Here is a 17,089-nt window from a genome sequence, read left to right on the forward strand (position 1 = left end):
ATCTCCTTGCGCCACCTGTCCCCAGCAAGCCAGCCTCCTTAATATGCTGAAGCTTCCCCAACGCCAAAGCTAGACCTCCTCAACAGCCTTGCTCCTTTCAACGCCCCAACAGACCAAGCAAGGCCCAATTTAGCTGAAGCATATATGAAGCTCCTCCCAGTGCCTATGTGGCGCACTCCCATTGGCTGGGGGAGGGTCAATGGACCAGCTGCACCAGCCACTTTCTAGCCCAACTTTTGATGCACTTTGGGCCTTGCAAATGACCACTTTGAGCTTTAAAGCTCATCTTTTTTGGTGTTTTTGAAAAAGGGCATTTTGACCATACACCAAAATAACTAGGTTAATATTTATAATAAGATTTGATTTTTCAAAATCATATTTTATTATTAATATTTCAGATTTATTTTGTTAACCTCAAATTTTTGTTTAATTTCTTTTTAGTCCTTTTCTCCATCTATAAATAGGGACACGTTCTTCACATTTTCTATGTAATTTTTAGGTAGCAAAACTCTACCAAATTTTAGTCTCATTTCTCATATTTTCTCTCTAGAATTTCATGAGAATGTCTAGCATAATAGGCTAACCTTCTTAGGAAGGTTAGGATGATCCTATATGCACTATGACTTTGTTTGGTATTTTTGATTCACCATGTGCTTAAAGTTTATATATTTTAGTGATTTATTTTCTTTCATCTCTACTTCTTCATCTTATTATCTATATTTATGTTTACTAATAGTATATAGATTTTGTCATGCACTTTCTATGTATTATCAAATTAGTGAAAATAATATAGATAATATCTTTATCATTTTCTCCATCTCACTCATATATATGTACTTTTGCTAAAATCTATATAGAATTAGTCATGCACTTTCTATATATTTTATAAATAGTAAAAGTAATATTTGTGTTAGGTTTTATGTCCAATCTTTTATTGCATTATTGCCAATGGTATAATGTAATTTTTAGATTTCTCATAAGATTTATCTCATCATTTCATGGTAAAGAATATTAATCACTTGAATGCATTTGTGTGAAACATATTTGTGCTTTAATGTTAAATCTTCCAAATGAAGAGTTGGGATGTGAACTATCCATTTGTGTAATTTTTGTGAATCAAATATCCAAATAAATAAGTATGCATATTGGTGACTCTTGATCCTTCCTATTTGTTACCTATTGTTACATCACACTTTATTCTATTTTCATTTCTAATCTTTAAATTTCAAAAACAACAAAAATATCACTTGTTCTATTTTTCTCACATTATTTATCTCTAAACTTTATTTATTGATTAACTTTATTTATTTGCCTCCTTGTGGAATCAACCGCCCGATCTATACTACAACCACCGCTAAGTGGAAGTCACGTTTGGGCGTTAAACACTGGGATATCCACACGGCGTGGTCCGCGAACCCAGGGCTTGGTAAACGCCTGGGACGGCTAGGTCGTATGTGTTTAGCCCATTGGTGGCCTATTTATATGCTTGATATATATGTGTTGCATATGTTATCTGTTTGTGGGTTTTCTTGCTGGGCTTCGGCTCACAGATGCTCTGTGGTGCAGGTAAGGGTAAAGAGAGGGTCAACCAACCATGAGTACAGCAGGCGTGAGGCAGCGTGTACATGTTTGGCTAGCCTGGCTGCCACAGCCAGAGGATTTTGGGAGATGCTTGTAAATAAACCTAGATTTTGTCGTTTAGTCGACTTGGTTCAGTTTATATGTTGTAAATATTTCTAAACTGTATTTTGGGATCCCAAGTGTAAAAATTTTGTGATTTTCTATGGAAACTATTATTTCTAAAGTTTTTCCTCTGTTTATGGCTTAATTACACTGTTTGACCTAACACCTCGATTAGCGAGTTGGAAGCACGTTTTTAAACTCACTTAGTAACGGCTCTAGGGAAGTAGGGCGTTACAACTTGGTATCAGAGCGAGCCAAGGTTATTGGTTTTGGAGATTGACCGAACATGTACACACGCTGTCAATGACAGGCTCAACTCTGGGTTGGTTGGTAAGATTGGCTAATATGTCTGAAAATGTGTTTGAATGCCTTGTTTGCCTGCTTATCTTGTATAGAGCATGATGAATGAGTTAACATATGCATGATATTAGGGCATGGCCTGTTGTGTGTTATATGTTATATGAGATATTATTGTGGATGACTGATGTGCCTGGGAGGTGGTTTTGGATGTTGTTATCCTGCCTAATGAGCGGCGTCGTTGGTTGCAGGCATATTTGTTGAGATGCCTCGACTATCAGCTAGACTCCGCGGCAGTAGGGCCAAGGATGAAAACCAGGGTCAGGACCCTCCACCTGCCCCACAGAACTGGCAAGAGATGTTTGCTGAGATGGAAGCGAGACTGCAGCGAAAAGAGGAAGAGTTGCGACAATTGAGGTAGCAGGCCCCGCCTCAGGTTACTGGGCTGCCAGTGCAGCAGGTTGCAGCGCCAGTGGCAGTGTAGTCTGCTACGGAGAATAAGTGGGAACCTTTGTATGAGAGGTTCAGGAAGCAGCATCCTCCCACCTTCGAGGGTGGATCAGACCCACTGCGGGTAGAGCAGTGGATGAATATGATTGCCTCAATTCTTGCCCGCATCTGGTGGGACGTGGTAGTTCAGAGAAGGGATGTATCAGTTAAGACCTGGGAGAAATTACTAAACTTGTTCAATGAGAAGTACTACAGTGTGGCAGTACGAGCTGCGAAGGTTGATGAGTTTATCAACTTAACTCAGAATCGATCGACAATGACAGAGTATGCAATAAATTTTGATAGATTGGCGAAGTTTGCGCCAGATCTAGTGCCGACAGATGCGGCGAGGAGGGATAGGTTCGTGCGGTGGTTGAATGTTATGATCATCCGCGATGTGAATATTACCTTGGATCCAGGGACTACTACTTATGGCCAAGCGGTAGACAAGGCTCTTACTGCTGAAAGGGACAAAGATCAGATTTGGAAGGATAGCGCTGTTAGGCGCGATGCCAGGAGGACAGTGCCTCCTTTTGTTGGATTCAGTCGTGGTGGTGGTTCCAGTGAGCAGAAGAGGAAGGCCTCAGATTCCTTTGTTCCTCCCAGCTCAGATAGGAGGGCACGGGGTGCTTCTACTGGCCGTCAGGGTGGTAGTGATAATTGGAGGAGTTTTCCTATGTGTTCGCGGTGCAGGCGTGGACACCAGGGTGAGTGCAGGATCAGGGCCTGCTTTGTTTGTGGAAGTGCCAGCCATCTGAAGAGGGATTGCCTTCAAGTTAAGAAGGAAGAGCAGAAGCAGAGTGACAGTCTTGCTCCTGCCAAGGTATTCACTTTGACACAGACTAACGCGGAGGCTAGCCCCTTAGTTGTGACAGGTCAGATCTCTAGTGCTGGTTCTTTGTATACTGCATTGTTTGATTCAGGGGCTACCCATTCCTTTGTATTTGCTAGGGTGATAGATCAACTTTGTAGACCTAGTGGTATGTATGCTAGGGTATTCCAGACTTTGTTGCCAATAGGAGAATTGGTAGTCTCTAGGAAGTGGATTAAAGCACTACTAGTAGAGGTAGATGGTAGGGAGCTGGCTGTTGATTTGATTGAGCTAGAGATGGATGACTTTGACATGATTCTGGGAATGGATTGGCTATCCAATTATGGGGCAACGATTGACTACAGGCGCTGAATGGTGACTTTTGAACCAGAAGGGGAGGTACCCTTTGTGTTTATGGGGTCAGTTAATGGACCGCGTGTACTAATGATTTCAGCCTTAAGGGCTAGGGACCTGATGCAGGAAGGTTGCATAGGATTCCTGGCAAGCGTTGTGGATACTTCTAGGGTGGTGTCGGTTGGACCGGGTGAGACTAGATTGGTGTGTGAGTTTCCCGATTTGTTTCCAGCGGATCTGTCGGGGTTGCCGCTGCAACGGGAGATTGACTTTGTTATAGAATTGGTACCAGGAGCAGAGCCAGTATCTAGGACACCATATAGAATGGCTCTACCGGAGCTAAAGGAGTTGAAGATTCAGTTGCAGGAGTTACTTGATTTGGGGTTCATTAGACCGAGTTTCTCGCCATGGGGTGCTCCAGTGTTGTTCGTTAAGAAGAAGGATGGGTCCCTTAGGATGTGTAGTAATTATAGGGAGCTGAACAAGTTAACCATTAAGAACAAGTACCCACTGCCTAGGATCGACGATTTATTTGATCAGCTACAGGGAAGAACAGTTTTCCAAGATAGATCTCCGATCAGGTTACCATCTGCTAAGGATTAAAGAGGAGGACATAACAAAGACCGCTTTCCAGAGGAGGCATGGACACTATGAATTTCTGGTTATGTCCTTTGGATTAACCAATGCCCCAGCAGCTTTCATGGACATGATGAATAAGGTTTTCAAGGATTATCTGGACAAGTTTGTGATCATATTCATCGACGACATCCTAGTGTACTCCCAGTCAGAGGCAGAGCATGAGCAGCATCTGCGGTTGGTACTACAACGGTTGAGGGAGCATAAGTTATATGCTAAGTTCAGTAAGTGTGAGTTCTGGTTGCCACAAGTTACATTTATGGGCCATATTTTCAGTAAGGAGGGGATTCTGGTTGACCCAAGTAAGATTGAGACGGTCAGAGATTGGCCTAGACCGAGTAGTGTTCCTGAAGTGAGAAGCTTTCTGGGTTTAGCAGGGTATTATCGGCGGTTTGTTGAAGGGTTCTCCAGAATAGCTATGCCATTGACAGAACTGACAAAGAAGAAGACAAGGTATGTATGGACGGATAGGTGTGAGAACAGTTTTAAGGAACTGAAGCGGCGACTGATTACTGTGCCAATGTTAAGCTTGCCGACAGAGAATGAAAAGTTTGTGGTCTACTGTGATGCATCTAGGCAGAGTTTGGGGTGCGTGTTGATGCAAGCTGGCAAGGTGATAGCCTATGCATCGAGACAGTTGAAGGAATATGATGAGAAATATCCTACGCATGACCTAGAGTTGGCAGCGGTGGTGTTTACACTTAAGATTTGGAGGCATTATCTTTATGGTGAGAAGTGCGAGATATACACCGACCATAAGAGCCTAAAGTATTTCTTTACACAGAAGGACCTGAATATGCGCCAGAGGCGGTGGCTGGAGTTGGTTAAGGATTATGATTGTGATATCCTATACCATCCTGGGAAGGCTAGTGTAGTGGCTGATGCATTGAGTCGGAAGAGCCCAGGACAGTTGTTTAGCTGGAGGCAGATATCTGATAAGTTAGCTGAGGAGACGACCAAAGCAGGTATAGAGTTGGCAGTTGGTCAGTTGGCCAACATCACTCTTCAGTCTACACTCCTTGAGAGGATCAAGGAAGCACAGGGGAAAGATTCTCAATTGCGAGGTCGTAGGGAGAGTGCCTTAGTCGGAGCGGCAAAGGACTTTTCCATTTCAGAGATGGGGTTACTAAAGTACAAGGGTCGGATTTGTGTTCCGATGGATTCCAATATCCGGCGAGAGATCTTGGATGAATCGCATACCACTCCCTATTCTTTGCACCCGGGTACGACGAAGATGTACTAGGACTTGAGAGCTCTGTATTGGTGGACGGGCATGACGAGGGATGTGGTGGATTATGTGGCTAAGTGCTTAACTTGTCAGCAGGTTAAGGTTGAGCACCAGAGACCAGCGGGGTTGTTGCAGCCTTTGGGGATTCTAGAATGGAAGTGGGAAGATATTACTATGGACTTCGTAGTTGGCTTACCGAGAACTGTGGGACAGCATGACTCAGTGTGGGTGATTGTGGATAGGTATACCAAGTCCGCCCACTTTTTGCCTGTTAGGAAAACTTATACTGTGGAGCAGTATGCTAAGTTGTATGTGAAGGAGATTGTTCGACTTCATGGGGCTCCGAGGTCGATAGTGTCGGACAGAGACCCCACCTTCACTTCCAAGTTTTGGGAGAGTCTGCAGAAGGCTATGGGCACGCAGTTGCGCTTTAGTACCGCTTATCATCCTCAGACGAATGGGCAGTCTGAGAGGATGATTCAGATATTGGAGGATCTGTTGCGAGCTTGTGTGCTTGATTTTGGGGGATCATGGAGTAAGTATCTCCCTTTGATCAAGTTCTCGTACAACAATAGTTATCAGGCGACCATTGGTGTGGCTCCGTATGAAATGCTGTATGGAAGGAAGTGTAGATCACCTATCCATTGGGATGAGACAGGTGAGAGGAGGTATTTGGGTCCAGAGATGGTTCAGAGGACCAATGAGGCAATTGAGAAGATTAGAACACGTATGCTTGCCTCCCAGAGTCGACAGAAAAGCTATTCAGACCTGAAACGCAGGAGCGTCGAATTTCGGGTTGGTGATCATGTGTTCCTTAGGGTTTCACCCAAGAGGGGTGTGAAACGGTTTGGTGTTCGGGGCAAGTTGAGCCCTAGGTTTGTTGGCCCCTTCGAGATTCTGGAACAGGTTGGGGAGGTAGCTTACAGATTAGCGATGCCTCTAGCTTTATCAGGGGTTCATGATGTTTTCCATGTATCCATGCTCCGGAAGTATATGTCAGATTCAACGCATGTTCTAAGTTTCGAGAATCTGGAGCTTGATCAGGATTTGTCCTATGAGGAGAAGTCGGTTCAGATTCTTGACCGAAAAGATAAGGTCTTGAGGAACAAGACCATCGCCTTGGTGAAAGTGCTGTGGAGAAACAGCAAGGTTGAGGAGGTGACGTGGGAAATTGAGTCAGAGATGAGGGAGCGGTACCCTGAGTTGTTGAGGTAATTTCGAGGACGAAATTTCTGTAAGGAGGGGATAGTTGTAACGACCCGAATTTGCTAATCGGGCTTAGGACCTTGATTAGTGTGCCTGGAGGGCAATAAATGATTTAATATGCTAATACGTGGATTTATGTTTATATATGATAATGATGCATGTTTAGTTGAGTTAAATGTGCATGTGGGCCCGTCTGTGTATTAGGGGCATAAATGTGATAAATGCGATATATATGTATGTGCAACACGATCCAAGACATTCCTGGGGAGCAGTTAGTCGGAAAGTCACAACAGGGTTGAGATTCGGACTCGGGGTGAGTTGAGGGGTAATTTGGGTACTAGGTGTGTTACGGGATTATCGGGACATGAAAATAAATATTTGGAGATATATTTGAGGATAGAATGACTAGGCGGGAATATTGGGGAAATTTACCATTTTGCCCTTGGGGACGTTTTGGTACCTCGAGCCTTGAGGTAACCACATAGACTTAAGCTGAATAAAACAGGAAGGAAGAATTAATTAGAAGCTTTGGGGAACCGACTTATACTTCTGCTTTCAGTTGAGTTAGCTTTCAGCTTCTTTTCTCTTTCACTCTCTAAGGCAAACTCAAATGAAAACTTGGAGGAATTGGCTAGAAGCTAGAAGGATTTCAGCTGAGATATCTTAGGAGCTTGAAGCTTAAGGATTAAGGATCAACCCCAAGGATTGAGTTCAACAAAGGTAAGCTTTAATTATTAAGGTTTTGTCTAAGAATTGCTGCTGGTTTGCTGGAGTTGCATGTTAGTTAAACTTGATCTGTCCTGAGTGTTTTAGCTAAGTTTTGGAGTAGGTTTTAATGGGGTTTTGGTGCTGTTACTGAGCTGAAATAATTGTGTTGGTTATCTAGGAATGTTAGCCAAGTTTTGGGTGAATTGGCTTGAGGAAAGGTGTAGAAAGATGGTGAAAAAATCTGGGTTCGGTGATGAGGGTCACGACCCTAGGATGAGCGCACCGCGGCCCGTGTGCGCGCACGGCCGAGGGTGGCCGAGGATTTCATGTGCGCGCCGTGGCCCGTGTGTGTTGTAGGGGTGTGCTAGCCTCTGTTTTGAGGCTAGTCGCGACTCTTGTGGGTGGGGCCGCAGCTCTTAGTGCCAGTCTGTGCTTTTAAGGGTATTTAGTCTTAGGAACTCAATGGGTAAGGCTCGGGATGGATTTTATCACCCGGATTGATAGAATTCAAGGTCCCGGAGGTTAGGGTTATGGCTCTGAGTTATTTATTGGATTAGAATTTGATGGATAGATATTGTTAATATGTTGTGACTAGGGATTCGGAGAGGCTCAAGTTTGAGGACTGTGCTCGGGACATCGGTGCTCGGAGAGCTTGGGAATCAGGTAAGAAAACCCTTGTTCCCATAGAGCTTGTGTGTAGGGCTGAGCCCAATGTGTTTGAATAGTGTTGATATGCAAGGCCGAGCCCAATATGTTAGAACTGCGGGGCGTAGCCCTTTAACAGATTATGCTAGAATTCTATACTTTCTTGTTATACTATGTGTGTTATTATGTGAATGATCGTCAAGAGCCGGGAACTGTGTAGGCCGAGAACGGCGAAGGGCCGGGAACAGCGTTGGGCACGTTGAGTGCAAGGCCGAGAACGGCAAGGGGCCGGGAGCAGCGTTGAGCACGTGAAGTGCGAGTTGCCAGGGCGAGTCCCTAAAAGGATACCTAGGATATCCACACGGCGTGGTCCGCGAACCCAGGGCTTGGTAAACGCTTGGGACGGCTAGGTCGTATGTGTTTAGCCCATTGGTGGCCTGTTTATATGCTCGATATATATGTGTTTCATATGTTATCTGTTTGTGGGTTTTCTTGCTGGGCTTCGGCTCATAGATGCTCTGTGGTGCAGGTAAGGGTAAAGAGAAGGTCAACCAACCATGAGTACAGCAGGCGTGAGGCGGCGTGTACATGTTTGGCCAGCCTGGCTGCCACAGCCAGAGGATTTTGGGAGATGCTTGTAAATAAACCTAGATTTTGTCGTTTAGTCGACTTGGTTCAGTTTATATGTTGTAAATATTTCTAAACTGTATTTTGGGATCCCAAGTGTAAAACTTTTGTGATTTTCTATGGAAATTATTATTTCTAAAGTTTTTCCTCTGTTTATTGCTTAACTACACTGTTTGACCTGACAACTCGATTAGCGAGTTGGAAGCACGTTTCTAAACTCACTTAGTAACGGCTCTAGGGAAGTAGGGCGTTACAGTCCCCCATCTTGAGATTACTCCAGGTCAAGCACGCTTAACTTTGGAGTTCTCAAGTGATGGGCCACCGAAAAGAAGATGCATCTTGTTGATATAGGTAGTACCCATCAATCCATTTAAGCCCTCTTCAATTGTGTAGTTTCATACCTACACAGTCTTAGAATCATCACACTTGACCTACCCCAGGCGGTGTGGGATTGCACAACTTTACCCGGTCTTTTCCCTTGCGGATCACGAGATACTGACTGTCACAGTCACCCCCCCTTACGGGCCCGACGTCCCTGTCAACCACACTTCCGGCTGGGTCAAGCTCTGATACCATTTGTGATGCCCCACGTCACTATGACTCCTTCTTGGAATGACGACTGGCCCTACAAACCAACATGATTCTTTCCAACGTGCTTTGTCCTCACTCACACGCTTCTTGGGAAAACTTCCCAGGAGGTCACCCATCTTGAGATTACTCCAGGTCAAGCACGCTTAACTTTGGAGTTCTTAAGTGATGGGCCACCAAAAAGAAGATGCATCTTATTGATATAGGTAGTACCCATCAATCCATTTAAGCCATCTTCAACTATGTAGTCCCATACCTACACAGTCTTAGAATCATCACACTTGACCTTCCTCAGGCGGTGTGGGATTGCACAGCTTTACCCGGTCTTTCCCCTTACGGATCACGGGATACTGACTGTCACAGATACCCTTAGTGAAGAAGTACTTGGAAGTGTACTCCCCAACATTAGACATCCCACTGACCACCAGGTTGGGCACTTTGTTCTGGGCATAGAGATGGTAAGAGTCAGTTCTCCTCCCCTCTGGATTTAACTAAAGATGAGAAAGATAGTGAATCTTGCGAGGCGTAGGAGGTTCCTAGCCTGTCCTAAACAATATGTTAAGCCCGATAATGACCCGATAGGCATTAAGAGCTAGTTAAAATGGGGCCACATGAATATAGTTGGCAATACTGAGTAGGTAATCATGCAATGTGAGTATGGCTCCATGATCGCAATGCCTAGGACTCCACGCCTGCCAGCCCTTAGGAGGATGTTCATCGCGCTCATCAAGCTTGGGAAGCCTATACTCGGGCATATCTGATAAATTGTGATGGCTGATCATCTGAATCAACTCAGCCTCGATCATGTTGTATGGAAGGATGATGAAGTTAACTTCAACAAATAGAGGGGTTTTATTGCAAGATCCTCGAATGAACTCAGCGGAATCAATAATGGAAGACGACCTTGACTCCACTATGGAGGGACGGACCGCTCCCCACCTGGGCCGAGCCCAGGCACGTGGAGGTTGTCGATGGGCCATGTTAATGTAGATGACGGCTCTCCCCGGAAACTACTATCTCACTGTGGACACTTGAAACAAGAAACATGCAAAGAGTTTCTATCCACAATTCATAAATAATTAGGCATAATGGGCCCTCTTTGGATTTGCGAAAATGCAACAGCCCAAGAACACAAATTAGCAAAGGAAATGTAATGTACCTCGCATATCATTCCAAAATTTGGCGAGGAGGCCCGAGACCCTGGAGGTTTGACTGAGAAGCGACATCTTTGGATACAGGAACCACCTTTTTCAATGAAGCACAAACGTCGGGAAGGCGATGGTTTGCACATCACTGCATGGAGAAGCGATAAATCGAGTCGCTAAAGTTTCGAAGAGCAACGCCCTCCCCAGTCGCATGCAACCTGAAGATCAGCGCACTCACTAGTCACGTGGATCCCGAAGAGCAGTGCCCCTCACCAGGCACATGTTGCCGGATTGGTAAGCACCCCTTGCAAATGCCAACGGCGAGGGGCTATCGTCGATGGGTGGGTTGGCACCATCGTAACCAATTCACCTAAGGGCCAATGGCGCCACTTGCTGAGATAAGTTCCCCAGTTGCCGATTCTCCTGAGGCGGCAAGGTTATTCATCATCGTCGCCATCGAGAAGAACTTTCACTCGATCAACCCCCTCCATGGCCGATCTAAAGCACTCAAGCGCCCAAACATCCCAACGACGGATCAAGATGGTCCTAAAGCACACTTTTTCCAAAAAAAAACCCAAATCTACCTACCCTAACTAATTTGTAACACCAATTTCTTTGATCAATCAAGGAATAAAGAAATTTCCTATGAAGAATTTAAGGCTAATGCATTCAATGGAGTACAATAAAAAACCATGTAATGTATGAAGTTAATAGGCAAGTGAGCTTAGCAATTCGAAGATGAAGCTTGGTGGAGTGGCATATTCCTTGGACCCAATGACTTGCGATGGTGCCACACACAAGGAAGAATGGGCGATGACCTTGTCGCCTCCCAAAGTGTCGCACAAAGTGAGATGCCCAATGGTCTCCTTGGTCACCCATTTAAAGCTTTGAATCCACCGCTCTTCCAGTCAAGGTGCTTCACGAGAGAGGGAAGGAGAAGGAGAAGTTTGTATCGCCTCCTTATGTCAAAATCGCAATGTAGATGAGACCCAAGGCTTTCCCCTTGCCACTTTATTAAAGGTACACGCCTAGGTGGCTCCTTGCAACCGCTGATGTATAGAATCAAAGGTTGGGACCCTTCAATATTTGCTGCAAAAAGCAAGATTCAATACCCAAGGCGACTCCTAAGAAAGGAAAATTTCAAAAAATGTCAAGAAAAATTGATCTCCAAGCTCGCCGTCACTGGTGTACAAGTCTCACGTTGCAAGTCACTTTAAGGCTAGTACAAAGGCTTCATCCCACTAGTAGTTTCCGTGAATCGCTATGGTGAAAGGCTGCCAAAAGTCAGATTCTATAAGGCCGAATCAGATCACGCGGGTACGAGGAAAAAAAACGTCCCATTCCTGAAAATGTGTCTAGGTGTGGCAAACACCTCAGTTAGGAGCAGCGAAACTAGTACTAGCCCATGGTGTATGAGAAATCGACTGCCTATAAATTTAACGCGCTTGGGCAGTGATCTAACAGCTGAGATAGTTATGGATTGCATCTATATAATGTGGCAAAATTCTATTAAAAAAATGAAGCTTTTTTTATTTGTTTTATTTTAAGATCATTGTTTCCTGTCATTTTATATATCGGGAAAGCCAGTAACATTTCAAAGACAAGGTGGGTGCTTTTTCTCTGTTGATCATACTAATAATTGACAACCGTCAGATTAGGCGAGTCTCTTTCGATCAATGACTGAGAGACTGAGTCATCTATATAATTACTTCTAACTGTTCTTGGTACGTAAAAGTTCTATTTTAGAAAAAGAGTTCTTGTTCAAGGAGCTAGAGAACAATGCTTTCAGAAAATAATCACTTTTACACAGCGCTGCTCTTAACTTGACTCCATGCCTATAATTCTTACCGAGGAGTCAGAAACTGTTGTAGTGCGACTGTGTGAATATTTTACACATCGCTGTAGTTTATTATCTTTATAATAGCATCTTGCTAATTATTTGTTGCATTATTATTTATCGACGATCTGAAATTGATTGGAGATATAAGAAAAAGTAATGAGCAATGTTTGTAGTGGAGCCGTAAAGAGAATGAAAAAGCATAATAAACTAGTATATATGATGGGATAAGGAAGAGAGCAAGACATATATTCTATTCCAGTGCTTAATCCTTGGGTCCTACAAATAATGCTTCAAAAAGAAGCCCATATATAAAATGGGGTCCATAATTCAAAAGCGGCTGACCCGTCTGAAACGCATTTTGTAGTTCACCAAAAAATATGCCTCTTGTTCCTTGCTTGTCTTGGACTATGCACTTGTAGCTGATGCCTCTTCCCTCTTTATTCTTAGATGTTGTTTGTTGGGAAAATGGAATTAATCGAAAAACAATCAATTTTTATTCTATTCCTTTGTTTTTTAGAATATTGGAATGCCATTCCAATATAATGATTTTTTTATCATTTCTATTCTTTTTTCAAATTCCTCTATTTTCATTCGTTCCTACCAAACTACACCTTATTAATTATTAAGCTATTTCCTTTGTAGAATTAATAACATGTCCTAAGTAAGGTGATAATAAATTAATCACTACTTGGGCTGTGACTTATCATATAGGTGGCATAACTAAACACCGTCTGATTAACTGGCTCTCCAATATATATCCACGTGGTCGCTTTGTGATATTCTAATAGTTGAGTACTATACATATGATTTCTACATCTCTAATTGCATGCCATCGAGAATGTTCTTGACCGATATATATAGTACTATTTGATATCATAATACAGAAAATAAGCTAAAAAGATTGCAATTTACAATAAATCTACATGTATACATGCATGATCACTTGGTTTCCAGGTGATCCTATACTTATAGCTCTATTACTCAAGTTTGTTTCCGACATAGCTAGCACAGCCAAGTACTCCTACGCTACTAGTCAAATTACGAAGGATATTTTAGTCAATTCCCGACTATAATAAAGTTCCTTAGCTAGCAAGAAACTAAAAAATTAGTGTACTAATGACATGATGTACATAAAGTTTCATCATGATCATCTTATAACCTAAACAAACAAAAAAGCAACCAATGACTAAAAGGGATCAAGGCATTTTGAATTTCCAAGGGGCACCCACATTTAAAAAGCCTTCACAAGAATAAAAAGAGAGGCTCAAAGCAAAAGAGAAAAAGAAAGAAAGAAAAAATAATGTACCGGTTGAGCAACACAGTGATTGGGTTCTTGAACCTCTTCACCCTCTTGGCCTCCATACCTATTATCGGCGGAGGCCTATGGATGGCTCGGAGCAGCACCACCTGCGAAAGCTTCCTCCAGACGCCGCTTCTTGTGATCGGGTTTGTTGTCCTCATCGTTTCTCTAGCAGGCTTTATAGGGGCATGTTTTCACGTGGCATGGGCCCTTTGGGTGTACCTAGTTGTCATGCTCTTTCTTATAGCCACCCTCATGGGGCTGACGGTGTTCGGGTTCGTTGTCACGGGGCCTGGTGGTGGTGTGGAAGTGCCCGGTAGGGTATATAAGGAGTACCATCTTGAGAAATATTCGCCATGGTTAACCAACAGGATTAGGGATCCAAGGTACTGGAGTACCATAAGGGGTTGTATCTTCAGCTCCAAGACTTGTGCCAAGCTTTCTCTTTGGACCCCTTTAGATTATATGGAGAAGGACATGACTCCTATACAGGTATGATAATTCACATGCCAGCTTCGTATGTGTATGTGTATCTCATAATTTCTTTATATTTAATGTTTCTTCTTCCCTTTGAGGACGTTTCATAAAATTGAAGAAGTGGAGTTTTTAATTTTTGTGTGTATTTTCTTAAGCTGAATTAACCCATGCTTTGACCTTAGCTTTAGTATGTGTGGTATATATGTATATGAAACTTTGAATACATACATTTATTTATGTATGCAAATTAAAGTAGTTAATCTATATTTACGAATCTTATTTATTTCACTTTATATATATATATGTGTCAGTCGGGTTGCTGTAAGCCTCCAACGGCATGCAACTACAACAACGTGATGGCAACTACGACGGCAGTGGCGCAAGACCCAGACTGCTACCGTTGGAACAACGCTCCCAATCTGCTGTGCTACGAGTGCGATTCTTGCAAAGCCGGAGTGCTCGAAGACATCCGCACGGACTGGCACAAGCTGTCCGTCCTCAACATTGTCATGCTCGTCTTCCTTATCGGCATTTACTCCATTGGCTGCTGTGCTTTCCAGAACACCAAACGTGCCGAAACCGATTACCCCTACGGCGAAAACCACATGAAGAGGGTCCGCCCTCGCTGGGACTACTACTGGTAATTATCATTAATACTAACCATGGAACTTTTATATTCATCATTATAGGAATGAATTTCTTACTAGGGACGTCACTTTTGCTACCAATCCATTGGTAATGGTGTTTTCTATTTTTTGCCATTGCAATTTTTTTTTTATATGACATTAATTATAACAAACATAATACTAAATTTTTAGTAAATTTCAAATAATTTACCTTAACCAAATCATGATTCAAATAGTCTCCTTTATATGCTTATTAAAATAATCAACCACATGGGTAACTAACTATTTGCATTCTGATTTTAATACTATAAATTAATTTAAATTTCTTGAAAATTTATAAGATGTTTCCTATAATTACAATATACATGGTCATATATAAAAATTTGAGTCATAATTTCTCCACATACCAAAAACAAAAATATCCCGGGAGAAGCAAAAATGATACCCTACTTATGAATTTCACCATCATTATATACTTAATCTACTAAATGAATATATAGGGAGATTTTTTGGTAGGGATATTATTTTTGCCTCTCGGGTAGATGTGTTTCTATTTATTGGACTTGAGAAATTATAACTTAATTTTTTTTATATGATGTTGTACATGATAGTTATAATAGGTATCCTAATAATTTTCGAAAAATTCCAAATAATTTAAGGTGACGAAATTAGGGTTCAAACAGTCTATTTTACACTCGTATAAAAAAAAATCAGGCATGTGTGCAATTAATTGTTTGAACTCTGATTATGACATTACAAATTATTTCAAATTTCTCGAAAACTGGTGAGATATCTATTACAATTACAATGTAAACTATCATATAAAAAATTAAGTTATAAAATTTCACATATCAAAACAAAATGCCACTATTACCTAAAAATTTTCCTATAAATATAAATCTATGTACATAATATTTTTTATTATTTTAGATAAGAAAAGAATAGTACTATAGTAGTTTAGTAGGTTTAATCATTGATCTAGCTAGTGCACCAATTATTAGTCACAAATAATAGTACTTAATACATATATTTATATATTGATCAATATACAACCCTATATTTATATATTGATCAATATACAACCCTAAAGTGAGTATTAATTAGTGCAAAACCCACTTATACCTGACTTGGCCAACATCAATTTTCCTATCAAATTATCAAATAATATCTACTTTTATAATGTACAAAGATTTTTTTTTTCAAATAATATATTATTACTCAATATATATTTCTTCTGTGAGAGTATGTAGGTTTATAGGTGGTACATTTTTGTACAACTTTTCTACGAATGGATATATAGATAGCATAATTCTAATATCAGTTAAACTATCATCACAAGATTAAATATTTATATATATTAGTGATATATAAATAAATGAAAATTTTATGGCGATCTTATCACTTAATTTTTGATATCTATCTACTATACTAGGTATAAGGTTCAAAAGATCCTCGATATCAAAATAAAAATAAAATAAAATAAAACAAAGCATATATCTACCTTACCAAATAGTAATTAGCTTTAGTTAATTATATTTAGTCTTAGAATCTGAGCTGAATTAAAGTGATCATTTTTAAAAGTTTAGACACATATTCATGCTTGGTTGAAGAGGATATTTCTTTTTCTTTCTCTCTCATCTCAAAGTTAAAATAAGTGGTACTAATAATGGTTGTTGGCTAATTTATTATTTTGAAAATTGTTTGGCAGGTGGAGATGGTGGCATGACAAAAGGCATCAGCTTTATTAGCTAACAGATAAGAATTGAGCTATATAAATATATATATATATTTATATATGTTCAATCAATATCTTTTTTCCCAGTCTACTAGCTTGTCCCTCAGTGTTGTTAGAAAATGGGACAATTTCAGACTTGGTTTTCAGCCCATGCATTAGGTTAAGGGATATCTCACACGGCCTTCTTTAGTACACTCTTTTTTTCTTTGTTTGTATAAATATGTATCATTATCTCTCATCAAAATATTCAATACCGCCTTTCTTTTTTCTACTTTATTGATCATGATCTTCTTTTCATTTATTAATTGTTTTTTGTTAACAAATCTCTCTGCCCGGCCCCCTACAATTTGACATATGTGCTTAATTTAATTTTAAAAAATAAAGGTAGCTGTCTAGGTCAAGTATGTCCTGTATGAGCGACTTGTTACGCATATATATAGAAATAGAAGCAACTTGCTCATTTGATGAAATTAAAAAGAAAGAAAGAAAAAAGCTCAAAACCTATCATATAATACAATTAATTAATATTGTATATTTCATGTAAAATACATGTACACATTATATATAATTAATGAACTTGAGGAAATCAACAAACAAGTTAATTAATGAAATGGTCAGCTAGGAAGTAGTTAAAACATTGGTGAAGAAAAATCATGTAGAAAGAACTACATAAGTACAGGTTATATTTATAAAG

At 41.0% G+C, this 17,089-nt stretch overlaps 1 protein-coding gene across 1 annotated transcript; it reads left to right on the forward strand.

Annotated features, from left to right (window-relative positions):
* Nucleotides 1–13,407: 13,407 nt before the first annotated feature.
* LOC133798561 (tetraspanin-6) lies at nt 13,408–16,671 on the forward strand. Its single transcript, XM_062236913.1, has 3 exons — nt 13,408–14,049; nt 14,346–14,674; nt 16,369–16,671. Exons 1-3 carry the CDS (start codon nt 13,558–13,560, stop codon nt 16,406–16,408), a joined length of 861 nt encoding a protein of 286 aa, XP_062092897.1. The 5' UTR covers nt 13,408–13,557; the 3' UTR covers nt 16,409–16,671.
* The last annotated feature ends 418 nt before the right edge of the window (nt 16,672–17,089 follow it).

Source organism: Humulus lupulus, chromosome 8, assembly GCF_963169125.1.
Source record: "Humulus lupulus chromosome 8, drHumLupu1.1, whole genome shotgun sequence".
NCBI lineage: Eukaryota > Viridiplantae > Streptophyta > Magnoliopsida > Rosales > Cannabaceae > Humulus > Humulus lupulus.

What these genes read in the sequence shown, in the direction of transcription:
- LOC133798561 (XM_062236913.1), top strand. Translation starts at nt 13,558, where the DNA reads ATGTACCGGTTGAGCAACACAGTGATTGGGTTCTTGAACCTCTTCACC. An exon ending in AGGACATGACTCCTATACAG is followed by an intron (nt 14,050 to 14,345) that starts GTATGATAATTC and finishes TATATGTGTCAG; the next exon opens with TCGGGTTGCTGTAAGCCTCC. An exon ending in CCTCGCTGGGACTACTACTG is followed by an intron (nt 14,675 to 16,368) that starts GTAATTATCATT and finishes ATTGTTTGGCAG; the next exon opens with GTGGAGATGGTGGCATGACA.